Source organism: Monodon monoceros, unplaced genomic scaffold (genome assembly GCF_005190385.1).
Source record: "Monodon monoceros isolate NGI ecotype Baffin Bay Population unplaced genomic scaffold, NGI_Narwhal_1 Super_Scaffold_7, whole genome shotgun sequence".
Classification (NCBI taxonomy): domain Eukaryota; kingdom Metazoa; phylum Chordata; class Mammalia; order Artiodactyla; family Monodontidae; genus Monodon; species Monodon monoceros.
In genome coordinates, this window is record NW_021703784.1 from 105,879,632 (window position 1) to 105,905,929 (window position 26,298).

The window sequence follows — 26,298 nt, forward strand, 5'->3', positions numbered from 1 at the left end:
CAGCCTCACCTCCCAGCTGTGATCAGGGCCTTGCCCCCGGGAACGGCCACACGGTCATTGGCCGCCTCGGTCTCTTGTTGGTGGCAGAGCAGCTCTCCTTGGCACGTTGTGCCTCTGAGGGTGTGCCTACCTGAACGCACCCCCCAGATTCCCATGGAGATTTCCATGGGACCACGTCCCGCGTGGGCATCCCTGTGATAGGCCAGTTTTCCACTGCCCTCCTGCCTGATCATATGGCCGGGTCGCTGGCTGCTGCCCATGTTGTCAGTAAAAACCCGAACGTCGGGACTTTTCCCACCATTCGGTCCTTCCCCCGCTGCTAGGACAACACACACAAGCCTGCACGACGCTGGGCTGAGCTGTTTGCACCCTCCTCGGCCAGGTTGGAGGCTCCAAAGAGGATGCTGCCGCCGTCTGCACACCGAGCCGCTCTCAGTCGGTCGGTTGAGAGCTGATGTAGGGCACTGTCCAAGTGACAGCAGAATCTAGCAGCTCTTCACTCGGTCCGTCCTAGGGGAGCCAGTCCTGGGCCAGAAGAGGGTCCCCGCCCGGGAGGGTCTCACCTCACGTTTCCCAGGCTGCAGGACCCGGTGTAAAGTGTGTCCATGTCATCATAGAGCTCTTCTGGGCAGCACCGCCCCCGTGAGAGCATTTCCCCCACAACACCCTGGACTTTATGGGTATTTCAGGATTCATGATCATTTTACGTCCTGTGACTACTGGGGTAGCTCCAGTGGGTGTCTGATACCAAGGTAATAAGTCCACCCAAACGGAAGTTCTCTCGTCCGAAGTGCCTGCAGGCATTACTGGGAGGTGCCCGCAGGCTTCTGCCCTGAGCCCCCATCTCGGCCTCACGCAGGACCATCGCACAAGGACCCGCCTGCCTAGCGCCCCAGCTTCTACTCCCCACTGCGTGGCTCAGGTCGTCTTACTGGTTCCCATTTAGCATGTCTGGTGAACACAGCTTGAAGGGTGGAGTCACATGCCTGTTTTACTAGTTCAGGCAGGAGAAACGCCCCCCAGTCGGGCACCATGTCCATCCCCCCAGTGCAATCAGGTGGAAGAGGTGCCGTCGCATCACAGAAAGCCTGTTCAAACATCCCAATGCTCCTCCAAATTTTGACCTTGCTTCCATCGACCCTGACATTCTTCGTGGTGGCCTGCACTGGGATTTCATCTATAGGATTTGGTTTCACAATACTAGGTAGGGGACGCGTCTGCCACTATGACATAATGCTCATGTCATAAAACGTTGGGTAAGGGAGGCACAACTTCTTTACCAAAAGCCTGTTCAAACATCCCAGCTGCCATCTCTGGCGCCCCTGTGCTCTCCCCATCCCATCGTTCCGATTGTTGGCTGCACCAGCTGGTTTTGGTACCACCACACGTGGGGCTCCGGCATCAAGGAGTCCTGGACCATGTCTCTCCACCCCTGACCCTGGGGCCCACTCTGTGCACCAGGCTCTGGGTCCCCGGCCGGGGGTTGAGCCAAGGGACCCTTTTGTCGACTTTTATCTTTTTTTTTTTTAATTGGACTACAGCTGATTTACAATGTTGTGTTAGTTTCTGCTGTACGGTAAAGGGAATCAGTTATACACATACATATGTCCACTCTTTTTTAGATTCTTTTCCCGTATAGGGCATTACAGAGTATTGAGTAGAGTTCCCTGTGCTATGCAGTGGGTCCTTGTTAGTTATCTATTTTATATATAGTAGTGTGTATGTGTCAATCCCAATCTCCCAGTTCATCCCTCCCTGCCTTTCCTCCCTGGTAACTATAAGTTTGTTTTCTACATCTGTGACTCTATTTCTGTTTTGTAAATAAGTTCATTTTTACCATTTTTTTTAAGATTCCACATATAAGTGATATCATATGGTATTTGCCTTTCTCTTTCTTTCTTTTTTTTTTTTTTTTTGCGGTACGCGGGCCTCTCACTGTCGTGGCCTCTCCCGTTGCGGAGCACAGGCTCCGGACGCGCAGGCTCAGCGGCCACGGCTCACGGGCCCAGCCGCTCCGCGGCATGTGGGATCTTCCCGGACCGGGGCACGAACCCGCGTCCCCTGCATCGGCAGGCGGACTCTCAAGCACTGCGCCTCCAAGGGAAGCCCTGACTTACTTCACTTCGTATGATAATCCCATCCATGTTGCTGCAAATGGCATCATTTCATTCTTTTTTTATAGCTGAGTAGTATTCCAGTGTGTGTGTGTGCGTGTGTGTGTGTGTGTCTGTGTGTGTGTGTGTGTGTGTGTACCACATCTTCTTTAGCCATTCCTCTGTTGATGGACTTTTAGGTTGCTTCCGTATCCTGGCTATTGTAAATTGTCAACTTCTATCTTGATTAAGCTGCCCCTATCACTGTCCCCGGGAGGTTCCAGGTCTGCTTTCTCATCGTCACCTCTGCCTTCCCGCTTCTTGCACTCCTCCAAACTGGGGGAAACAGACCAGACTTATTGGGAGCCCTTTAATGTTAGGGGTTCAGTAGGGGGTCCCTTTGTCCCACCCACCCTGGAGAGGGCTGTATTAAGACCTCTGTTTTGCCCCATCAATGTCCCTTTTATTAATCCATCTTTTAATAACAACCTAAAGATTTCCACCCTGCTAGGAGGACTTCCTTGACTCTGCATGGCCCTTTCCTCATTCTTTTGTTAGTTACTTATGTTTTGAGAAGTGTCTGTAAGACCCATTCAGGAAAGATGAGACAGCAGATTCTCCCATCAGGCTTCCTGGAGGAGGGGTGAAGGGTGCATGGGAGCTCCCTGCACACTTCTTTGCAACTTCCTGTAAACGTATAATTATTCCAAAATAGAGTGTCACAAAAAAAGTTGTGCCGTGAAATATGAAAACTTCAATGAAACGAAAACATTAGAAAATTATGAACGGGCCAAGTTGACTCAAGAAGAAATAAAAGTTAAGAATCTCCCAAGTTCTCAAGTAAGTCTCAGTTGATGAAGGAATGCGTGTCTTTCCAAAGAAGAGCCCTCCAAGGGACACAGAAGGAATGGCAAAATCAGCACATTGGCTATCTATGGCTGAGGAGCCGGTTAGCCCCAAATGTAGTAGTTTAAAATAATAGACACTTACGGGAATTCCGTGGCGGTCCAGTGGTTACGACTCCACGCTTTCACTGCTGAGGGCCCAGGTTCAATCCTTGGTTCGGGAAATAAGATCCCGTGAGCCATGTGACATGGCCAAAATAATAATAATAAAATAAAATAACAAACACTTATTATCTCAGTTTCTGTGGGTGCTGAGTCTTGTGGCCCAGGGTCTCTCACAGGATAAGCCCCAGGATGCACTGCATGGTGCCTCACGAGGTGGCCCTCAGTGGCTGGGCTACAGCCTCATCGGAAGGCACGACTGGGCAGTGTCCCTGTCCAAACTCACTTACTGGGCGTGGGCAGGATTCATCCTTGCTGGCTGTTGGCTGGACTCTGCCCTCCTTTACAGGGCAGTCCTCAATACAGCTGCTGCTCCCCGTAGAGCGAGCAAGAGAGGGTAAGAGGACAGAGGCTGGTGTGGTCTCTGGAGACACCCCATCATTTTTACCTCATTCAGGTGTTGGAAGCAAGTCACTCACTAGATCAGCCCACACTCTAGACAAGGGGGTTGCACAGGGGGGCATGACTATAGCAGGAGGAAGGGCTCTCCGGGGCTAATGTGTGTGTGTGTGTGTGTGTGTGTGTGTGTGTGTGTGTTAAAAAATTAAACCTTAATAAATGTTCATTAAGTCAAATGCAAGCTCTTATTTAATAGGAGAGAATGAATTTATCTTAAGCTCTAACTATTGAATTTTACTGGTCAGTCGTAAGTAATGAAGTTTTACACTAAAACATTATACTCTGGGGCTTCCCTGGTGGCGCAGTGGTTGAGAGTCCACCTGCCGATGCAGGGGACACGGGTTCGTGCCCCGGTCCGGGAAGGTCCCACATGCCGTGGAGTGGCTGGGCCCATGAGCCACGGCCGCTGAGCCTGCACGTCCAGAGCCTGTGCTCCACAATGGGAGAGGCCACAGCGGTGAGAGGCCCGTGTACCGCAAAAACAAAACAACAACAACAAAAATCCATTATACTCTGACATTTGTATCTTATGTGAAAACAGTGCTGTAAGCCAGTGGTCAGCAAACTAGGACCCGCAAGTCAAATATAAATAAAGCTTTACTGAAATACACCCACAGCTACTCCTCTGTGTTATGATAGATGGCTCCTTTTGCAAACAGTCGCAGATTTGAGTGGTTAGACAGATACCGCAGAGTCTCGGGCTAATTTCAATGCCGACTCCCACAATCAGGAACTTGCCACCTTGCCGCACCTGGTGAAATAATCGGTTCAGACAAGGACGATCCACAGATGCTACAACCAGGAGGAGGATGCTTGCTGGGGACCTGGTTATCACCAGGACGTCCAGAGCTACAACTTTACAGTGGAAATATCTGGTGTCCCCAGTGATCAAACTTAGCCTCACTAACATGGGACAAGCAGGCACCATGCTCCCCGGGCATGGGCAGCAAGGAGCACCACGCCTCACCTGTGCAGGGATCCTGCCAAAGTGGTCCAGCTGCCATACAACCGAGCCTTTAGCGCTGACCTCCAGTTGCGGGAAAAACAGGGTAGGGAGGGACACGTAAAATGGCACCGTGAGGATGGCACCTCCAGAACCTGGGACCTTCGGGCACCTGAGCTGGGCTCCTGAAATGAGTTAGCGGCGTGGGGGAAAATACTGCGCGTGGGAGGAAACTGCTGTAAATAAGAAAAGACTGGAGACATACCCAAAGCAGGGGGTTTGATGGAATCTTGGAGTAAACAAACCAGCAATAAAAGCTAATGGGGGACATGGTGGACATGGAATATGGATTAGGTTTTTCAATGCTATTATGGAATTATTGTTAGCTTAGCTCCATGATAATGGGATTGCGGGTCTGCTGGGGATGTCTTCCATTTTTGGAGATGAATGCTGAACTGCTTATCTATTTTATTTCTGGTTGAAGTGTCATAATGTATGGAATTGACTTTTAGAAACTTACATATATCAATACATACATCTTAAAGTAAATATATGTGTGTGTATACGTATGCATGTCTATATATAAAGAGAGAGACAGAGACAGAGAGAGACAGACAGACAGAGGGAAAGAGAGAGAAAATGAGATATTTGTTCTAAGGAATTGGTCCATGCAGTTGGGAGAGGGGCACATCTGAACTCCCTGGGCAGGTGGGCAGGCAGGAACCCAGGCGGGCTCTGTATGTTGCCGTCTTGAGGCTGAAATCCTTCTTTTCTGGGAAACCTCAGTCTTTGCTCTTAAGGCCTTTGACGGATTGGGCGAGGCCCATCCACTCGATGGCAGGTGACCTGTTTTACTCCAAGTCTTCTGATTTAAATGTTAATTTCATCTAAAAATACCTTTAGGACAACAGCCAGCTGTTGGTTGGACCAAACAGCTGGACACCGAGGCCCTGCTGAGTTGACACATAAAATGAGCTGTCCCAGTGGATATATGTGTGTTCACTGCATTACTCTTTCTACTTCTTTTCTGTGCTAAAGCTTTCATTAAAAGGTAAAAAACAAAGAGCGTTTGTTCACAGAAGTCACTATAAAGAAAGTGAAAGTCAAGCCACAAATATTTACAATACATACAAATAACACATGATTTCTACCCAGTGATACGTAAAAACTTCCCCATGCGTCGGAAGAGACGTAGGATCCAATTAAGAAAATGGGCAGAAGACATGAACAGGCATTTGGCAGAATACGAAACAGAAATGGCCAATGATCACGAAAACAGGAAACAGGAATAGGAGATTAGAGCCATAATGTGACACCACTTAACACCTACTAGAAGGACAGAAGTTTTAAGTCTGTGGGCAAGAACACGTGTGCACTGCTGCGAGCACTGAAATTTTAGCGAGCAGTCAGAGGACCGCTGGGCGATGTTCCTGAGGGTGGGCCCGCGCACGCACAGTGATTCGGCGCCCCCGCCTCTGGACAGAACCCTGGATCAAGTCTTCTGATTGTGAGCTGTGCCCCATTGGGGGCGGGGGCGGGGGTGGGTGGGGATCTTGAAATCAGGTGGTGACATAAGCGCAGCCGTAGCTTCAGGTGTTCTTAATCGGTGCAAATCGATGCAAGGGGCCGCCCCCTGGCGTGTGGCTGCTCGGCCAGTGAATCCCTGGTTTTGTTTTTGCATTTTTAGGTTTGTCCAGAGATGTAGAAAACCAGAGGCCGTTTGCTTTCACCTGGAAGGGCAGGACTGCGGTCTTGCCTCGGGACCACACGGACACTCGGGGTTTCAGCCACAGCTGAATCCACAGGGACCTTGACCATGTGTCCCCCCCACCCCCGAGATCCTGTGCTGATGAGATCTGGAGAAATGTCTGGTCACTTCGGTGAAAACTGCACCTGGCAGACTGAGAGTAAACCCTGGGAAAACACAAGTCCTCGCTGGGTCCAGTGGACACAAGCGTGTCCCCTCTGCAGCCTTGGTCACCTGTGCACAGGTGGAGGAAGCCACGTTTGGGCATCGGCTTTGCTTTCACCGGCACCCAGGAGGCATGTTGGGCTGCTGGCTTTGAGCGAGGTGCAGAGCAGCGGAGGTGCCCTGGTGGCCACACAGCTTGGTCCTTGTGACCCGGGGACCCCATGGCCCCAGCGGCTGCTGTGGAAGCTGAGACAGGGGATCTCAGCGCCATTCCCACACGGACACGCAGCCACACTCTTTGCAAGGACCTCGCCTCCCTCTGCGACTCAGCATTTGGCTTTCCTCTGGGCCAGGGGAGAAGCTGACCCCTGTCCGTGGGACAGCAGGGTGACCCGAACCGCGCATCCTGAAGTGGGTGTCATCTGTCCACTGGGTCGCGTAGCTGAGCAGGCCCAGCAGCTCCGCATCACCCAGTGAGGTTGGGTGTCTGGACTGTTGTAAGGTTCTTGGAACCCCGTGGAGGGCATGCAGCCTCTTCCCCAGCCACCCCCATGCTGCCCGGTGGCCTCGTGAAAAGCAGACAGAGGGTAGGAGGGGGAGCCACCCGTGGTCCAGCTGCCGAGCCTCACCTGGACACCCCTACAGCCGGATGCTCCGTTTGTTACAGCAGTGTCCAACTCTGCACTGCAATGCAGTATCTTCACGGGAGACCAGCCTGCCACCTGTAGCAGGTTCAATGACTTTGGACCCTGTACTGGTCAGGATGCTCCAGAGAAACTGCACCAGTGGGATATCTGTCTCTATATCCATCCATCCTCCATCCACCCATCCATCCATCCATCCACCCACCCACCCACCCACCCATCCATCCATCCATCCATCCATCCTCCATCCACCCATCCATCCTCCATCCATCCACCCATCCATCCTCCATCCACCCACCCATCCATCCATCCATCCACCCATCCATCCACCCACCCACCCACCCATCCATCCATCCATCCATCCTCCATCCACCCACCCATCCATCCATCCATCCACCCATCCATCCACCCACCCATCCATCCATCCATCCTCCATCCACCCACCCATCCATCCACCCATCCACCTATCATCCGTCTATTTACCTACCTACCTCTCTATAAAAAGATATGATTATTTGGAATTGGCTCCCGTGGTCATGGGGTCTGGGAATGACCTGCCGTCTGCACACTGGCGGCCCAGGAAGGCCAGTTTGGTGATGTCGTCCAGTCTGAGTCTGGAGGCCTGAGAGCCAGGGGAGCGGATGGTGTAAACCCCAGTCTAAGGGCAGGAGGAGGTGACAGGAGCTGTCCCAGCTCAAGGGGTGGGGCCAGAAAAGGGCACGTTCTCCTTCCCCTGCCTTGTTTTCTGTTCAGGCCTTGGGGACCAGATGGTGCCCTCCCACCTGCTCTCCTGCATCCGCGATCCAATGCTGAACTCACCTGGAAACACCCGCCCCCAGGCTCCCCCAGAAGTAATGTCCCACCCGGGCGCCCGGGGCCGGTCACATTGACACAACCGTAGACATCATGGGCCCCTCCCTTGTGGGGGAGGGTAGCGACTGTTCCCACTGGACTTGGGCCTCGTTCTGGATTTGGCTTTTCTCCCCTGCATGTACCGGCACCTTCCTTATTTACTTACTTAAAGCCTTATTTGCTGTCCCGGTTCCTCACGTGTCATTGTTTCTGGCCAAGGACCTGACTTTACAGTCAAAGAAACAAGGTAATGGGAGGTGCCCATGGGCTTCCCGAGGGCCACCACGTACCCTGCTCCTCAAAGGAGGTGACCCTGAGGGATGGTGGCCTAGTCTTGGGCATCATTTAGGACCACGGCCAGGGGACAGTGCGGGGACACTGACGCTGTGTCCTGCAGGACGTGCTAGTCAGCAGCGCCTTTCCCCCTGAGTCAGGATGCACGGTGTGGGGGAGGTAGGGGTGGGGGGCGGCACCCTTCCTGTGATTAGAACGACTGAGCCACTCACAAACGTTTGCCTCTCGGCCCTGTTGGTCCCTGCTCTCCTGGTTTGGCCATTTTAGTAACCAGCAAAGGAATGCTTTGAACAAAACAATAGTGTCCTTGAGTTGGAAGCTGGGTGGGGGGTTCCACCTGGCCCACTTGGGGCTCCTCTGTCACTGGGTTAAGAGGCCATGAAGGGGCCACAGGGATGGCTGGGTGACGAGAGACGGTGGCAGAGGTGACCACAGGACGGAGACCTTCCTTCCCAGCTCCGTCCCTGATGAAGAGCGGGCTCACCCAGCAGGAGAAGCGCTCGGACCTGTGAGAGGACGTGGACAGGGTGGTGGAGCAGGGAAGCCCGAAGGTCGGTCACAGCCTCGTGGCCACTGCAGAAAGGAGCACCGTTTACATCTTCTAGCAAAGCCCTTTCTCCTGCGGTGTCATGTACGTTTCTATAGAACTTAACTACATTCCCTTTTCTTTCCACCACTGCTGTACACAGGAATTCAGCTGGTGCTTCTTTAAAGTTTATTTTGCCTGATGAGAAGAACGGGACCAGGAGAGGTGCGCACATCCCCGGATGCCCTGGACGGTTATCAAATGCAGAACCGTTGGACTTCCGGCACATTCCTTGGGGGCAAGGCCTGTGTGCCTTCAGTTGTAGGAGAGCTATTTGCTTTATCCTGGCTGAGCACCATCTTGTTTTTGGAGGTGTAAGTGTGGGAAGAGAGAGAGAGAGAGTGTGTGTGTGTGTGTGTGTGTGTGATTGGAAACACAAGGGTTGGACTGCAGCAGGCGTTGGTCACTTTGTCCCTTTCTGGTTGCCCATCACAGAGGGCTGCTTCTTACTGGGGAGGCACCCGACTTTGTTGGTTTTGGGGGGCGGGCAGGGCTGAGCTCCCTCTATGGAAGTTAAAAGGGCCGCACAGTCCCTTCTCTCTTATCAGTTACACTGGGGCCTCGGCCTAGGCTGGGTCAGTCTGGCGTCCCACCCAGGACTTTGGTTTCGAGCCACGGATGCAAATCGTCAGGGACAGTTCGTTAGCGAGAACTCACCAGCCGGGTAGTTGGATGGCCAAGGGGAGAGACCGTGGCAGGCGGGATATCTCAAATGCAGTCCCCAGAACCCGTGAACACAGTATCACCACAAATGTGATTTCTCTGTACGGCAGGAAATTTACCCGGGTGGCCCTCATCTACACACGTGAGCCTTTGAAAGCAGACTGTCCTCCAGCCTCGGGGAGAGTCAGAGGAATTCCCAGCAGGAGCAGGAACCCACCTGCCATGGTGACTTGAGGATGGAGGGGAAGGGGTCTCGGGGAGCACAGCGGCCCCGCAGACAGCAGGCAAGGAAGGGACGCCAGTCCCACAGCCGCACAGAACCGAACTCTGGCAACAGCCTGACCCAGCCTGGAGTGGGTCCTCCCCAGAGCCTGCGGGGGCAGCCAAGCCCAGCCCATCCCTGGGTTTGACCCTGTGGGACTCAAAGCAGAGCCCAGCCAAGCTGCCCTCTGCTTCCTCTGTCCTCACTCACCTCCCAGCCTGTTCCCAGAGTCTGCAAGTGACGCCCGGTCCCCCGTCTGCTTACATGGAGGCTGCTTGTCTGGTGGGGTCCCCTCCCTCCCCATCCCACCACCATGTGGAGGAAAACAGCTCATCCCCTCCTGGGAAGGATGGCGTGCGGGCCAAGGCCGGAGCGTCTCTGTTGCTCCTGTGTGTAGGCGGGTGGGTGTCCTGGGGCAGCGGAGGGTCACCCGAGCGACTGCTTGGACCCCGACGGCCCCTGCTTCAGACAGGTGAGGAGGGGCGGGCCCCTCCCGGCAGCGTCTGTAGAAGTGGGGCTCCTGGGGCTGGCAGCCACGGGCCCTGAGGGGCAGAGGGATCGTGAGGCCGTTGGAGGATGCAGAGGGGCCGGGCGGGATGCCTGGGCAGGGAGGGCACCCAGGTGGCCAGGGCAGAGTGGCTGAGTCAGGGAGTGAAGGAGGTGGCAGGCAGGGACTCTATGAGCGCTGAGGGGTGGTGGGGCGCTGCTCGGCTGCTGGGACCGGGTCCTCCCTGCTCCCTGTTCATGGGAGGTCCTGGCCGGGGGCCCCAGAAGCACCGTCTCTCGATGTCGGTGGAGTTGGCAGCTGTGAGGCCAGGTCTTGGCCAGGATGGGGGCTGCAGGGTGGAGTGCGTGCTGCCCCTCCCTCAGTGGGCCCAGCCTCCCCCAAAGCACCTCCTCTGGAGAATTGGCCTGGCCCGTGGTCCAGGGGTCCCACTCGCTGGGCAGAGGCAGAGACCTTGGGAGTGGGGTGGGGGGGCATGCTCTCTGCCTGCCCGCCTCCAGCTGCAGGGCTGTAGGACCCCTTTGGGGAGGTGGGGAAGGCGGGCGGGCCTACCGTGGGCTCAGGGTGTATTTGCCCGAGCGGATGGCAAACCAGAGGAAGGCACTGAGCGGCATCACGTACACCTGGGGGAGGTGGAGGCCCCTGCACCAGCAGCTCCAGGGGAGGGGGCTCATCACCCCCCGAGGAGGTCACTGGGCTGTACAGGGCTCCCAGCCGTCTAGGGAAGGGAATCAGGGAGGCCCTGTCACCCCTCAGGCCTGCTCCTCCCGGCTCCCTGCTCAGGGCAAGCCTTGCTGGTCCCCAAGACCCGCGATCTGACCTGGGGCTGCCCAGCCCTGCCCTTCCGTCTGAGGTGGGAGAGCACAGGCAGGTGGGGAAGGGGCGGGGGTGGGGGTGAGAGGGTACCATGGAGGCGAGGCCGAGGCTGATAAGGGTGGAGGCGATGTTCCTGTGCGTCCTCAGGACGTTCCTGATCCCCTGCAGGCAGTCCTGCGCAGAGGGCAGCACGCGTGGGCCCCCTGACCGCCCCTCCCAGCCCAGGGCAAGGTGCCTCCACCAAGGCATGGAGCTGCAGCGCCCACCTAGGACAAATGCTAGGGAGATGGAAAGCCGGGGTGCGGCACATCCCAGGGAAAACCACCCCGAGCTCTGGGGACTGGCATTGAAAACAGGCAAAAAGAAGCAGGGTGGAGCCCACCTCTGCGGGGACTGTGGGGGCCCCAGGGGTCCAGTGGGTGCCATCCTCTGGGCGTCCCCGAGCTGCCTGTGTTGGGACCCCCCAAACCCCATCCAGGGTGGGACAGAGAGCCTGGGTGAGGAGAGGACACAGGCTAACAGGTTGGGGCATGGGTGTCCCCAGGCTGTCCTGGCTCCATCCTGAACTTCCACGGCCTCTCCAGGACGTGGCATCCGCAGAGGCTCTCTGTCTCCAAGGAAACGGGAGGTGACGGTCTCAACTCTGAACCACTTTGATGATGGCATTTGGTTTTGGGGAAGGACTTGGCATTTGGGGGCACGCTGGGGAAGGATGTGCTGTGGGACATGCAGGGTTCGATTGTCAAGGCTGGGATGCCGGGGGAAAGGAGGCCGGCTTGGTGTCTGACTGTCCGTCCATCTGTCCATGAATTCCCTTGATCGGGTCTGGTCCCCCAGCGTGGTCCCACTTCCTCTTGGAAGGCAGCCCCGGGGTCAGACCACCATCTAGGACAACGTCCCTGCCCTCCCACCCCCTCCCCCAGGTGTCCCCACCCACAAGGCCTTTACAGTCTCCCCGTGGCCCCCACCACCCCAGAAGGTACAAGAAACCAGACTTTGCTCCCACTTTGCAGACGGGGACCTGAGGCCTCTCCCTGGGTGGCGTGAACAGGCCTCCCGAACCCCCTTCCCTGCATGCAGGGCCCTCCTCTGCCCTCGCCCCTCCCAGCGCGAGAGCCCAGGGCGCTGTGCTGGCTCCGTCCCTGGCTGGGCCTCCAGCCATTTGCATCCTCCTGTCCGTTTCTTGGAGGGTGGCCAGGAGCCTCTTGCCAGAGATAGGGGTGTTTGCTTCCCGGACAGCGGGGGAGGGGAGCTGAGGAGGTGGGGTGGGGGGAGGGGGGCCGCCGTCATCCTGAAGAATAATGTCCCTGCCTCTGTCTCTCGTCACTGAAGCCCTCGTGGCCACATTCTGGCCTAGGCTGATCCTCTGGCAAACGCCCTTCTGGCCTTCAGGGGCCCTCGAACACCTGCCCCCCGCCCTCCTAGAGGCTTCCGATGGGGGGCGGTCTCAGTGCCTGACACTGTGCCTGGCCGTGGGGAGCCCCCAAGCTGGGAACTGTGTGAAGGGGTGAGGGAGTGATTGGGGCCTGGAGAGGACCCGGGCCCGCGTCCGTCAAGTCCCCCCAGCCCAGGGTAGCCCCCAGGGTCAAGGCGTGGGAGTGGCCCTGCTCTGGGGCTGAGCCCCCCGGGGTCTCTGCAGGCCCTTCCCCCTCACCTGTCTGGCGGCCTCCTGCCCCCGACACAGGTCAGCCTGCGAGCCCTCCGGGAGGCCGAAGGGGGGGCTCTTACCACAGCACTGAAACTGCAGGGACAGAAGAGGGAGGCGGTTCGCTCTGAGAACCCCAGGATCCCTGTCAGACATATGGGGAAACTGAGGCACGAAGGGCACCCCCCCCCCCCCAGAGGCCAGGACCGGGGCTCAGGGCGAGGCTGCTGACTCTGCAGGGGGTGCCGGGTTCCGGGCAGCCTGGCCAGCAGTCACTGGGGCCCCACCGAATGCTGTGCCGTCACCATCCTGAAATTCTTCATCACCTTTGGACAAGGGGTCTTGCACTCTGCTCTGGGCCCCGCACATTCTGGAAGCAGCTGCCCTTCCAGGGCAGACGGAGGACAGGACCTCTCTGTCCCCTCCCCCTCCCCCCAAGGGGCACTGATAACTTGTGTCCTGGGACATTCTGCTCAGCACCTGGCCCCCCGCCGGCTGGCTCTGGGGGCCTACCTCTGCCCATTTTCTAGATCACAGCCCACCTGGGGAGGCTGACCAGTCCAGGGCTGCCCAGGGAGGGGGCCTCCCCCACCACACTCACCATGTCCTGGATGGCCACCAGCTCCTGCCGCCAGATTCCTGACGAGCTCTTCACCGCCTGCTCGTACACCTGATCGTAGGCGTCCAACACGGCGTCCTCCACCTGTCCCGAGAGCATCACGGGAAGGCCCCTGTGCCGGTGAAGCCCCTCCCCCGATGGAGCCCCCCGAAGGCGGGGCCTGGCCCTCGGGTGCTGAGTGATGTCCAGCTGGCCCCCTCCTTCTCCTTCCACGGGGCAGAGCTCCCTGGAAGCGGAGACTGGGTCCCCTGGGTGGCTGGTCACAGGGGTCCCCATACTTCAGTTGTGGGGACCTCCCCCCAAGAATGGCCGTTAATGCCACTCTTGCCCCTGGGGGGTCCTGCAGGATAAACCAGAGGCCCGAGCTTGGCCACCCACCCCCCAGCTCTTGTCTTACAGCGGGAGGAGGCCCTGGCCGAAGTGTCCACCTGCTTCTGTTGATCTGGAAACAGGCAGTGGGGAGGGAAAGCCACCGGTGGGCCCTGGGGGGAGACGGCCAGGAGTGGCCTCGTGCCAGGAGCTCAGCTCCCCAGGGATGCTCCAGGTCTTTGCCCAGAACCATCGGTAGGTTCTGAAAAGCCCAGGCAGCTACCCAGAGCTGGCCAAGGGCACCCGGGGCAGACAAGGCCCCTTGGGGGCAGACGAAGGAGAAGCAGGGTAGCAACAGGGGCCCGGCCGGCTCTGCCTTCACACCTCACCCAGACCTCATTGCCTCTGCCCCCTTCTGTGCCTTTGCTCGTGCTGCCCCCAGACCGAAATGCCCTCCCCTTGCCAAGTGATTTCATCAGAGACTAACTGGAATCTTGCCTCCTCCAGGAAGGCTTCTGAGACTGCACTGGGTTCGCTGGCCTCTGGCATGGGCAAGCCCTCTGAGCTCCCTTGCCCTCTGATGCCTCTTTTCCCACCTCAGAGACGCTGCGCCCTGCCTCCCTTCCCTTCCCATCCCCATGCTGTGCTGACAGCGGGGACAGGCTGGCAGGCGCTCAGGGGTGCCCTGCTCTGGCCACTCACCCCCACCCTCCAGAAAGGAAGGGCGGCTTCCCCACTCCCAGCCTGGAGGACTTGGGAGCAGGTGGGCAGGGGGGCGGTCTCGCCCAGTGCTGTCCAGTAGGAACCAGACCGATTTCCACACTGAACATCGCTCCCAGGGCTCATTAACCATCCCGGCTGAGACCTTGCCCACAGAGTCAGCCAGCTGCTTTGTTCCCCACCCAGTGGGAGGTGGGCAGTGTCCTGGGCTGGGGGCCAGGCGCCAGACCGGCCACCACTGCGGGAGACCTGGCTGGGGGCCCTCTCTTGGCCTTCGTTTCCTCGAGTGACATGGGGGTGGAGACCTGCCAGGCTGTACTACGCCCTCGTGGGAGGGGGTCCTGGTGAGGACTGAGGGGCTAGCAGAGCTGGCTCGGGGTCGGTGGTGCAGGAGGCCGGGGCAGGGAGGCCAGCTCAGCCCACCCTCAGGGTTTCAGCCCCACCCCCAAGGCCCACTAGGGCCCAGGGAGACCCTGGCCCCTCTGGAGGTGTTGTTACTGAAACATGAACGGGAGGAACAAACCCGCTGGTGGTTGAGCTGCGCGTCTCTCCCCACGACCCCAGAAGTGGGGCGCGAGTTTCTCCTTCCGATGCAGAAGCAGATCTGGCAAAGCCACGCCCCTGCCCAAGACCCCTGGGCCTGGCATCAGGGGGCCAGGCTGACCCTCCCGAGGCCTGGGGGCCTGGGTGGTGCTCTACCGTCTGCTCCCCCATCACCAGGTTCAGGGGCTGTGTTTCTCCATGAGAAAACTGGGGGTGGGCTGGGAGGTCTCAGAGGCCCTTGGGCCCTGATACCTGGGTGCTCCCTGCCAGGGTGCCCCGATCTTTAAGCCCCATCTTCCAGGGCTCCAGGGGGCAACCCTCAGGACGGGAGTGCCTGGGGCGCTGAATACAAACCAGGTGCCTGGGGCGTCCCTGCCAGCCCGGCTCCCCACCCTGCCATTGACCTCTGCCTCCCCATTGTCTGCTAAACCTGCGGGGGTGGGGGGGAGGCGGGGGAGAATAGCTGCAGAGGGGGTGGCCCGTGGGAGCTGCAGGTGGTCTGCAGACCAGGGCCTTGTGCCCCAGGTCTGGTCCTGGTGGCCGCTGGACTATGGGGGAGGGGCCCAGACCTGGGAGCTAGAGGACAGACAGCCTTTCTCTGGGGCTCCCGGCAGTGCTGTACTTAATCCGTGCATGAATTATTAAGTGGAGCCAGGCAATTCATTGCCCCGCAGCCCGTCTGGGGACAGGGCGCTGTGGCAGAGTGGCTCTCAGGCTCCCGCAGGAATATAATTAATAGCCCTCGTGCTCTGTATTCATAGCACGGCCACCCAGTCCCTGCATTGCCGGCCCTCCCAGCTTCAGGGCGCCTACCAGGGCCCCGAGGGAGTGAGCGCCCCAGGGTGCGGGGGAGTGAGTGGCGGGGGAAGCAGGGAGGTGCCCCCGCTCCAGGGTCTGCGGCCTGGCTTCTGGGCCACCAGGAGTCATGGCCAGCCCCTGTCCTCTCCTTGTCCCCAGGTTTCCCATCTTGACCCCGTGTTTCAGGATATCTTAGGGGGTCACTCAGGGGAGGTGCAGGGGGAGAAATGGGGGTGAACAGATCCCCTGGAGCAAACAGCTTGGCCCTTTGTGCTTCTCTGCTCCCTGGGCCTCCAGGAGGATCTCATGGAAGGAAGGAGCAGGGCTGGGATCTGTCTGGCCCAGGTTGGCCCTGATGCCAAGGCACCTGCCCAGGTTCCCGGGGTTGGGGGGCACAGGATGGGTGGCTTGTCCTGCCCCTGCTGCTCGGGGCCCGTGCCCTGGCCAGTGCCCAGCTCTGCACTGGCCCCAGTGATGGAGGACAGACCTGGGCTCAGGGGGTGCAGGTGGGTCCCACTGGTTCATTCCCACCACTCAGCAGCCCCCTCATCGGGGTTCTCGTGCTCCTTTTACAGATGAGGAAACCGAGGCCCAGGAAGGCTAGCTGATCCCAAGGGCACCGGGTGAGAGGCTGACCCCAGACTTTGAAGCCAGAGCTGCCCCACCCCGGCCTCCTGTGGGCCCGGACACGGAGGAAGCCCCAGCTCCGACTGGGGTCAGGCAGGACCCCGAGAGCTGGACCCTGAAGGCCAGCTGGAGCGCGGACCAGACAGGAAGATTTCTGTCGGGGATGGCGGCAGGGGCTGGGATATGGAAAAGGCCAGCTGGGAGACATCCGCTTTTGCCCCCTCCCGTTCCCGGAGCGGGGACCCCAGGCAGACTATGGCCTGTGGCCCCTGCAAGGCCCCTCCCCTGCAGAAGTGCAAATCCTGGGCTCAGAGCTGTAAACAGTGTCAGGGCAGAAAGGATGGGCTGCAGCCGCTCCCCAGGAGAGCTGCAGCGGGGGCCCAGGGCACCCTGGCAGCTGTCTTGGCCGGGACCACCCACACGGTGACCCAGACCTCGCCCAGGCTTCTCGGTGGATGGGAAATGTGAGGCCAAAACACCAGCCGGGCCCAGCACTCCCTGGTCACCGAGAGCTGAGGCTGCCTTGCCAGGCTCCGACCCCTCCAGAGCCAGAGGAAATGCCCTTTCTCCATCTGGCATTCCATCTGGGTGACCCCAGATGATGCCCAGGTGGTGGTGAACAGTTTGGGGTGACCCTTGGGCAGGGAAGGGTAAAAAGGCATTGAGTCAGGGCGAAGAGCCCTGGATGGTGGACCCCTCCTGCCCGGCCTCTGCCAGGGCGATCTTGCCCTCCCCCTCCCCCCCGTGGGCCTGAGTCCCTCCATCTGCTGACCAAGGGGATGGCCCCCACCCTGGAAGGTCTGGTGACGGCCTCATCAACTCCAAGGAGCACTGGGGCAGGCAGAGGGCAGCGGGGAGAAACTAGGCCCATTACTGCAGGTAAGACCAGAGTGGGTAATCACACACCTAAAAGCACACAGCACGAGCTCGGCCTCCTACCTGGCTGCTGTCTGCATCTTGCGTGAACATCTGGGGGGCCTGGGCAACAAGGGGGTTGGGGCCGCTGGGACTCCCGATACACAGGCAAAAAATCATTGCTGGTCACCTGCTGGAACAGGGTTTTGCCCAGAAACCGGGTATACTCCAGCTGGACTGGCTTTGGTTTCCCTGGTCCTTACAGAGTACATGGGGAAACTGAGTCCCAGTGAGAGGAGAAAGGATTGATCAGGGTCTCAGAGAGTCCAGCCGGATGGGGCCCGTGGGGCTGGACTCTCCCGTCCCTCTCTGTGGCCCTACCCTCTGGCCCCGCAGCTCCTTCGGGGGCTGCCTCGGGGTCTTGCCTGGGGCTGGGCTCTCACAGGTGAAGGCTGGGGCGAGTTCTGCTGCCTGGGCTGTGTGCATTGCTGCGGACGGGGGGCGCTGCTCTCCGGCACCTCTCAGCCGGGGGGGGGGGGGGGGGGGGGGGGGGGGGGGGCCCCGGGCGGGGGGGGAGAAGCAGGCGGGGCGTGGGGGTGGGGAGAGGGCCCTTTGGGAAGGGCGCCCGGGGGCTGCCCTGCAGGCTCGCAGCTCAGCTGGGGAGAGAAGTCTGATCCTGTCGGGGGGCCGTGGGCACAGGGTGCTGGAGGGCAGTGGCGTTGGCCGGCCTCGCTCTGTGCCCTGGCCTGGTACTGGCCAACTGGAGCCACCGGTGTCCCCTCCTCAGCCAACTGTGGACCCTCCTGGCCCCCACTAGTCCCCGGGCCCTACATGTGAGCCTGTCTGGGGTCGCTGCCCCTCTCCCTGAGCCTCTTGGGCACCCACTTCCTCTGCCCGGCCAGAGGGGGTCTGGCCTTGACCCCCAGCCCTGGTCTGGGAGGGGTCAGCTCTGCTCATGAACTTGGCCAGCCCCATTTCCCAAGCAGGCTCTCAGCTCCGTCTCAGGACCCAGAGTTCAGACAGAATTTCTGCAGGGCCAGGCTGCCCCAGCCCCCTGTGTCCCTTGGGAGCAGTCCCTCCCAAGCTGTGGTCCTGCCCTGCTCCCCGGGGTCAGCGCCCACCCTAGACCCGTGGCCTGCAGTCTTCGAGCCCTGCTCTCTGGGGGCCGGGGCCCTGAGTGACCGTGTTACCCCAGAGCTGGGGCATCCCTGCCTCCCAGCCCCGAGCCGCCCCGGAGCCCCGCTGAACCAGCGGCACCCAGAGGACAGAGGGACGGATGAACGGATGAAGGAAGGAAGAAACAAAGGAGCCCCCTGCTATGGGGACCCACACCCACCATTACCACGGTCACCACCGACATGCACGTCCCTGGGAAAAGCCCACAGTGAAAATGGAAGGAGTAGGGTCACGTGAACGGTCCCACCTCCAGGCAGCTCGAGTCCTGGACTGCAGGGCCGCTGTCGTCCTGTGGAGGAGGCCTGGCCGTCCCCTCCACTGTCCTGTAGCGCCCACGCCCGGACAAGGCCTCCCCCTGCCTGGCCCGATCCCTGTCAGGAGAGCAGCCCCCAGTGCATTTTCTGGAACCGACCCCCACTAATCAATCCCTTAGGCCAGCTGGGGGGCCTCCCTCCAACCCCCCAGGTCCCATCTTCTGGGCCCGGGGGGCCTTAGTGAGAAAGGGGTGTCCGAGGCCTGTACCTGCTTCCCCTCCTTCTCTGGGGATCCGCTGTCCCCAGCCCAGGAGAGGACCGGCCCTCTGGTCTCTGCGTCCCCACCTCACCCCCAGGCAGAGAATGTCCCCACAGTGGTGACCGGCAGGTGAGAGGGAGCACGGAACCGACTTTCTCATCCCTGAGGGACCCTCGCCGGTGGGATGGGGGCGGGCCGGGGCGCTCACCTGCGTGGGGTTGTGGCATCTCCAGAAGGCCACCTGCACCAGGACGCAGAACGCCAGGGCAAAGCACAGGAAGGCCTGGGGAGGAGGAGGGGCCGTGAGTCCGGGCGCCGTGGTGGCGGCCTGGCGGCTCCCCACTGCCCAAGCGGGAGGCCTTGGGCGGTGGGCACACTGGTCTCCATCCCTTCTTTTGGCCCTTCTCGGGAGACCCCCTATTGCTGGTTTTAGCTCCCGTGAGGGGCCTTGATGGCAGTGCCACAGCCCCTGCCCCAGGGACGCAGGCAGGCAGTACCTGGGATGAGGGAGACCCCTGCCCTCTGCGGCTGCTGCCGGGAAGGGCACTGACCCCGGAAGGGCCAGGCAGGGCCTTCCCGAGCCTGAGATTCGGATCCCGGAGAAGAAACGAACCCCTTTTAAGCCTGGGCAGGAGGGGTGGCTCAGGGGCTGCCGGCCCCCCTGAACAGGGAGGGCCTTTGGAGGAGGGGCCGCTGCTTTGCTTTCGTTCTCTGAAACATGCCTCCCGGGGGCGTTCGGCGAGAGCGTGGCCAGGAGGACACCCTGAGACGAGGTGACTCCCGCGGAGAAGCCCCACCCCCTTCTTCCCACCCTGCTCTGTCCCCGTGGCCCAGCCGCCCCCGTCCCCACCTCCTGCCACCCCCTGGGCCCCAGGGCTTTGGTGGCGCGTCTCTCAGGGGGGTTCTGAAGCTGATGAACTTTACGGCCCCTCCCCGCAAAATGCACATATGCCCCCAAAGCTCTTTTGTGGGTCGTTTCAGAGGGTCATCCCAGACTAGGAACCCTGGCCCACGTGCTGCCTCGGGGACATCCCCCCACCCATAGTCTGCCTTGTCACTTTGTGCTGGTGACCCTGTGATTCGGGTCTCGGGCTGAGGCTCCTTCTGGAGCCTTGGACAGTCAATTTGCCTGCTGACCACACGGCCCGGGGGTCCGGAGGCCTGGTGTCACTGCCCCACCTCAGTCACCCCGGGCTGTCCGTGGCCGGGGGCATGCTGCGGCCAGGCTCTCCCAACCTAGGGGCCGCACTCAGGGTGGCACCTGGAATGGAATGGAGGGACACCCCAGATGCAGATGGACACATACGCTGCCCGGGCTGGATGGGGTTGAAGAAACAGTCCACACAGGGGTGGGGGTGGGGGCCCACCAGGCTCCATTTAAGAGCGGGCCACCCCGCCAGCGCCCAGACTCAGTGCAGGCACAGGGACCTCCGGCTCTTCTCAGGGGCGGGCGGTCCACCGGCCTTCACCCCACGTTCCCTCCTGCCTGCCCAGGGGTCTGCAAGGCCTCAGTCTCAGGACAGCCCGGAGATGCTGCCTCCTCCCCCCTCTCCCTCCTCCCCGCCCCCCCTCCTCCCCGGGCTGGCCGAGGGCCGCCTTTCCCATCTGGAAGCCATTGCTCAGCACTGCCTAGCAGGCTGGAGGCCCAGAGCCAGCTCAGGGGACCAGCATTTTCCAGGAACCGGCTCATTCCTCAGGAAAGCGAGCATCACTCCCTTCCCTCCCGCCGCCAGTCCGCCTGCATGGAGGGTCCTGGGCGGCGATGGGCCCGCCGGGCCCCCCAGGCCCTCTGCGGGGCTGAGGCGCTGGTGCGGCCGGGCCCAATCCCCACCGGTTCCTTTCTCCCTATTCTAAACAAAACCACATACATAGATCAAAATGGCTGCCTCGGCGCTGCTGCCAGCCCTGCTCCGAGCCTGCGAGCCTCTCATTTCCTGTGTGTGACGCTGGTGCGGGAGGGGGCTGGGGGGGGCAGGAAGCGGCGGGGGAGCGGCGGGTGGGAAAGATCTCCGCCCCCTGGCCCTCCACGCGGGCTCACGCACGCCAGACGCGCCAGACACTGAGATGCACACGCACGGCCGTGGCTCAGCCGGGCAGTAGGGGAGTGAGGCCTCCCAGACCCCGCGGGGCCGTGCTGGGCTTGCCATCCAGGCTGGGGGCCCAGGGCGGGAGGTTGGGGTGCAGCAGGCGGGCGGCCGTGGGGCCCGACCCAAGTAACGGGAAGGGGCGCGGAACAGAGACCCTGGTGCTCCCTGGTCCCTGCCCCCGGATCAGGGTGCGGAGCTGGGGCGGTCGGGAGCTGGGGAAGGCCCTGGTGACCGGCTGGGCCGAGAGCCGTTGAGCCAGGAACCTTGGGAACAGGAGCCTTCGGCATCTTCCCGCCTCGGCTCTGAGCCCAGCACCATGGCGCCCCCTGGTGGCCGACGCTGCAGCCTCGGCGCTGGCCTCTCCGGGCCGCCCTCGCCAGGACCCCTGGGTCTGGCCCCGCCAGCAGCCTTGACCTCCAGCCCTGAGGCCCTCTGGCAAGCCCCACGCCTCAGGGCTCCCCTTTGGGAGGACAGTGCACCTGCCTGGTCAGCTGCCACTGGGGCCTCCTTCCCTCCCCCCATACCCCAGCCAGACTGCACAGGCCCGGGTCTTAGTGCGCCCGCGCAGCACTGCCCTGCCCACGCTCCTGCGGGGTCCTGGTTAGGGCTCGAGCTGCCGGATGCCCCTCTGCTCCCCAAGCACACCCAGGGCCGGGGCCCGGCTCCAGGAGGTGACTCTGTCCCTGCGCTTGGAGATGTTTACAACCCAGGAGTCATTCAACCAACATTTGCTGACACAGGCTGGGCCGAGAGCCCCGCCAGCCCTGGGGACCCAGAGGGCTGCCCTCAGGGAGCCCAGGGTTGCCGGCCTCAGAGGCCACCCTGGGAAACAGCCCCGGCCTGAGCTCCCAGCGGTTGTCAGCCCCACAAACCACTCCCAGGGGAGGGGTGGGTTTGCCGGAGCAGAGGGCCGGGGGCAGGAAAGTGGGAGGCCATAGGGACCCGTGGAGGCACAGGGAGGCTGGACTTGGTCTCACGCGCCTCGGGGAGCCCGAGAAGACTCTGGGGGGTGGTGTGCATCAGGTGACAGCACAGGGCACCAGCCAGGAGCTGAGGCCCCAGTTCAGGTGAGAGGAGGGGCTTGAGCCCAGAGCGGGCAGGCCCGTGGTCCCTGGGGAGACGGGGCTGGCAGGTGGAGCAACAGGACAGGCCGGTGGGGACCAAGATAGGGCCACGTGGAGGAACAGGTATGGGGGCAACACAGGGCCACTGCTGTGGGGCGAGGTCAGAGGCTTGTGGGACCTCGAGGGGTGGGGAGACCCCACCGCTGGTGGCTGCAGGGGAGGGTGTGCCGCTCAGGAGGAGCCCGACTGCAGGCCGCCTCGGGGCCACTGCCCAGTCCCGGCCTATAGGTGATCGACTGGGCCTGGCCCCCTGGTAAGGGGATGGAATTCACCCAAACCACGTATGCAGCGACTCCAGTGTCACAGAACCAGGCCCTCCCTGGGCCTTTGAAACAGTGCCCAGGCCTGGGAGGGTCAGCTCTGCCTTTCAAGGCCCCCATGGATGATGGGTGTGAGATAGGCACCTGGTGGAGGGGGTTCTGGCTGTCCCGGGTGGAGGGGCCCTGGCTGTCCCGGGTGGAGGGGCCCTGACTGTCCCGGGTGGAGGGGCCCTGGCGGTCCCGGGTGGAGGGGTCCTGGCTGGCCCACATCCCTGGAGCCTCAGTTTCTGTCGGGACACAGGGGAGAGGCAGGCTCCGTGGGCTCACAGCCCTGCCAGATCCCGTCTTGGGGAGCTGGGGACACAGAGAACTCACCCCAGCCATGAGGCCCCCGGCCTCTCTCACAGTGGCTGCAGTACTCAGCACAGCCCCCAGGGTCAGGAGCGCGGCCAGGGTGATCCCTGTGGAGAAGGCTGAGAGTGGAGAGATGTCAGTGTGCCCAGGGCAGGGGTCCCAGGTGCACAGAGCCAAGGTCTGAAATCCAACCTGAGAGTCAACTTGGGGTGCTGAACTTTGGGGAGCTCTGAATGGGCCTTGTCTCGTCAGGCAGGGGTGTACCTCCCACCACCCATCCGCCTCCATGCCGGCCCCGCCCTCCCTCCTAGCTTCCTGTCCCCCCTGTCCCCCCATTCCCGGGGCTATCTTAGAGCCCACATCCCTGCCCCCAGGCCCTACTGACAGGTGGCTGTAATCTTATCAGTCCAGGCCCGGCCCCAGGCTTCCTGCTCTAGGGAGTCTGGGGTTCAGGGCTCAGGGTAAAAACATGAGGCCTGCGGCCACCAGGAGACCTGGGGTGGGGACCACCAGCCCCAACCCCCTGAGCCTCGGCTTCCCCCACAGCCGCCCTCCTTGGCCTCCAGTGTGCTCTCTCCGGAGGCCAAGCCCCCGGGGGCAGGGTAGGGGGGACAGGATGCCATCTCTGATGCTCAAGGCCTCATCACGGGTGAGCACCCCTTCCTGGACACAGAGGACAGGGTCCAGATACCACCCGACACGCCCACGCTGTCCCCGGGGTCCCGAGCGGGAGACCTGGGCAGACCCCAGGCTCTGCCCAATGGAGCTGGGACTTCCAGGTGGCCCTTTCTGCCTCTGACCCCACTGCCTGCCCCAGCCCGGCTTCACTCGGGAGACCTCACGCCAGCCTGGGGCTCCTCCCCAGCCACCTTTGCTCCTGAAGCCCCCTCCCCAATAGTGGCTGCCCTGCCCAGAGCCTCACTTACCCCAGAGGTGCAAAGCTTCATAGCGGGTCCTCTGTGAGGATGCGTGGCCGATGACAGCAAAGCGAGGCCCGAAGTAGGTGAGCACTGCCGCGGTGGCCATAGCGAGGCCCAGTAGCTGGGGGTGGGGTAGACCCAGTGTGTGGGGCAGGGCTGGGCACTGACCCGTCCCCCTGCCAGCCTCCCTCCAGCTTCCGGGTCTCACAGGAGACAGGATCGGCTGCGGGGCCTCTGGGTGTTTCTGGGGGTGGTCTCAGGGAGACCTTTGCCCCAGACACTCCCCAACACAGACACCCCCCCGCACACACAGACACACTCACACAAGACACCCCAGCACACACACTCACACTTACATCCCCCCTCCCCTGCAACACGCACACCCACTGTCCATCTTCTCCAAGGGCCTGGAACCTTGCATCATTCCATTTGTGGAGCAGGGAACGGACCCACCCAGCCCTTCTCAGCCCGCCTCTCTCCCCCCGCCACGAGAGCACCTTCCAGAGCGGGAGGCCAGCCCCCGCCCTGCTCCCCCAGAGAAAGCCCCTCTGAGCCCGTTTCACCAGCCCACCAAGGCCCTCAGGCCTTCTCTAGGGCCCATGCCGCCCGGCAGTAGGACAGGCACTGCTCACGGGGCATCCTTCTGCTGCCAGGAGTCCGCCACCAGAGCCCCAGGTGCATGTCCACCGGGGCGGCAGGGCTGGTGTGGTCGGGGCGGGGACCGCAGTTCCAGAGGTCTGGGAACACGGCTCAGCACCCCCCGCCCGCCCCCCCGCCGCCTCCTGCCCCTGCCCATCCTGCCTGTTACCAAGACAAAGAGGCTGGTGACAAGCATCTGGCATTTGGCCACCCTGACTCGACTCCAAGGCCCCATGGAGGTCTCCTCTGCTCTCCCCTCCTCTCCTCTGCTCTCCCCTTCCCTTCTCTTCCTTCCCCTCCCCTCCCACTGTGGTTTCCAACTGGGCGGGGGCCTCAGACCACAGCTGCCCGCCCAGGAGCTGGGTTACGTTGGTCGCCTGTCTGTCTGTTTGCCAGCACACCAGGACCTGAGCCTCCGGGGACCCCAGAAGAAGGGCAGGCAGGAAGGCGAGGGGTGGCGAGGCCAGCTTCTGCCCCCCTGCTGCCCCCGCCCCTGGCCCAAGACCCCAGGATGCTTGCAGATAAACGAGACCTCTCCCAAAGGTGCTCCTGGCGTGGCTGCAGAGGACCCTGGGTGGAGGTGGGCAAGTGGGAGAGGGCACATGCGTGGGGGTGACAGAGCTTCCTGTCTCTGGAGTGTGCGAGCAGAGGCTGGACCTCCCGTTAAGTCCTGCCTGGGGCCATCGTCCTTGGAGGACTTGGGGAGAGAAGGTCTGATCCGGACGTCCTTATTGAAGCATTGTCTTACGAAACATCTTTTGAAATGTTCTGTGACATCAAAAGTTTTGAAAAAGCAACTTGATTTTTGATGCCTCAGTGGCACAAATGAGTAATTTAGGGCCGAGCCATCTGGAGGGCGCGGGGGGTTGGGGGGTGCTGTGCCCTCACCGGTACCCACACTGAGGCTTTGTCAAAACCCGAATCTGTAATCAAACTAAACCACGTGAACCCGGGGATGGGGCACGGCTGCAAACCCAAATGAACGTGGGGCTGTGCTAACTGGGCCGCTGGGCCCAGTGTGGGCCCGGAGGGGACACGTGGTGAAGGCGCTCGCTGGGTCCCGCCTGGGCCAGCTGGAACCACTAGGGCCCCTGCTGTGGTCCTCCAGGGCTGGCCACCTGTGCACGGCTCACCTCTCATGCTGGAGTGGCCCCCATTCAGTGTCTCGTAATGTGGGTCCTCTGGACCCTGGGGGACCTCAGCTGGGGAGGATGAGTGCCCCAGATAGCCGTGGGTGTGGTGATGGTTGGCCTTCTAGAAACCAGCAGAATGGGGCTCTGGGCTGGCTGTCAGCTCCGCCACCTCCTTGCCCAGAGCAGGGGCCAGCCAGGACCCCTTATCTATCCCAGTGCCCCCCGTGTGCCCCCCTGGCCCCCAGGAATCCCTGCCCTGGGTCTGCAGGTCCAGGAGGGGTCCCCGATGTCACCACATGTGGGTCGCTCCGGTGGAGCCCAGGTGTGGCCCAAGGGGGCGCAGCGAGAGTGAAAGTCTGGGATCCGGGGCAGCAGGGCCGTGGGCTGGGGAGCTGGCCACCTGGACCCTCCCTCCAGCAGAGATGAGCCACAGGTCACTGTGCCTGCCTCACTTCTGGCATTATCTTTCTCTGACTTTGGGGCAAATCTTTTGGAGCAGGGCCGGGCCTGGCTTCTTGACCTAGCCCTGTGGAGCACGTACCCTGCGCCAGGCAGCTGGCACAGATGACCTCACTGTGTTTTCCCAAAGCGGCACCAGACCCCTCTGTGGGCAGGAAATGAGGCTTCCTTGATGACTGGCCTGGTGGGGACTGAACCCGGGTCAGACCCCCTAAAGACCAGGCTTCTGACCGCGGCCCCCGACCGTGGCCCCCTTGCCCCGTGCCCACTGGCTTGGCAGGGAGCCTGGCCTATGTCGGGCACCATCCACACTTGCCCCAGGGAACCCCTTTCCGTGGCTGAACCTCACCTTCCCACTTCGACAGCCTGTCTGCGAGAGGAAGTGGCCTCTGGAGGGGAAGCCGCTGGCCCTGCCCGGCTGCCTGACCCTCAGCCACTCGCCCATCCCCTCTGGCACCTGGGGTGGCCACCCCCTCGTGAG

General features: G+C 61.2%; 1 protein-coding gene across 1 annotated transcript; it reads right to left on the reverse strand.

Moving 5' to 3' along the window:
* Positions 1-4,024: 4,024 nt before the first annotated feature.
* On the reverse strand, positions 4,025-24,460 carry TSPAN32 (tetraspanin 32). Its single transcript, XM_029208821.1, is given in 14 exon segments — positions 4,025-4,310; positions 4,527-4,687; positions 7,044-7,136; positions 7,550-7,680; positions 8,077-10,178; positions 10,181-10,257; positions 10,773-10,843; positions 11,127-11,210; positions 12,691-12,777; positions 13,283-13,384; positions 19,050-19,124; positions 22,688-22,785; positions 23,593-23,707; positions 24,395-24,460. Coding segments are annotated over 10 exon segments (978 nt in total). The 3' UTR covers positions 4,025-4,310; positions 4,527-4,687; positions 7,044-7,136; positions 7,550-7,680; positions 8,077-9,975.
* Positions 24,461-26,298: the final 1,838 nt, after the last annotated feature.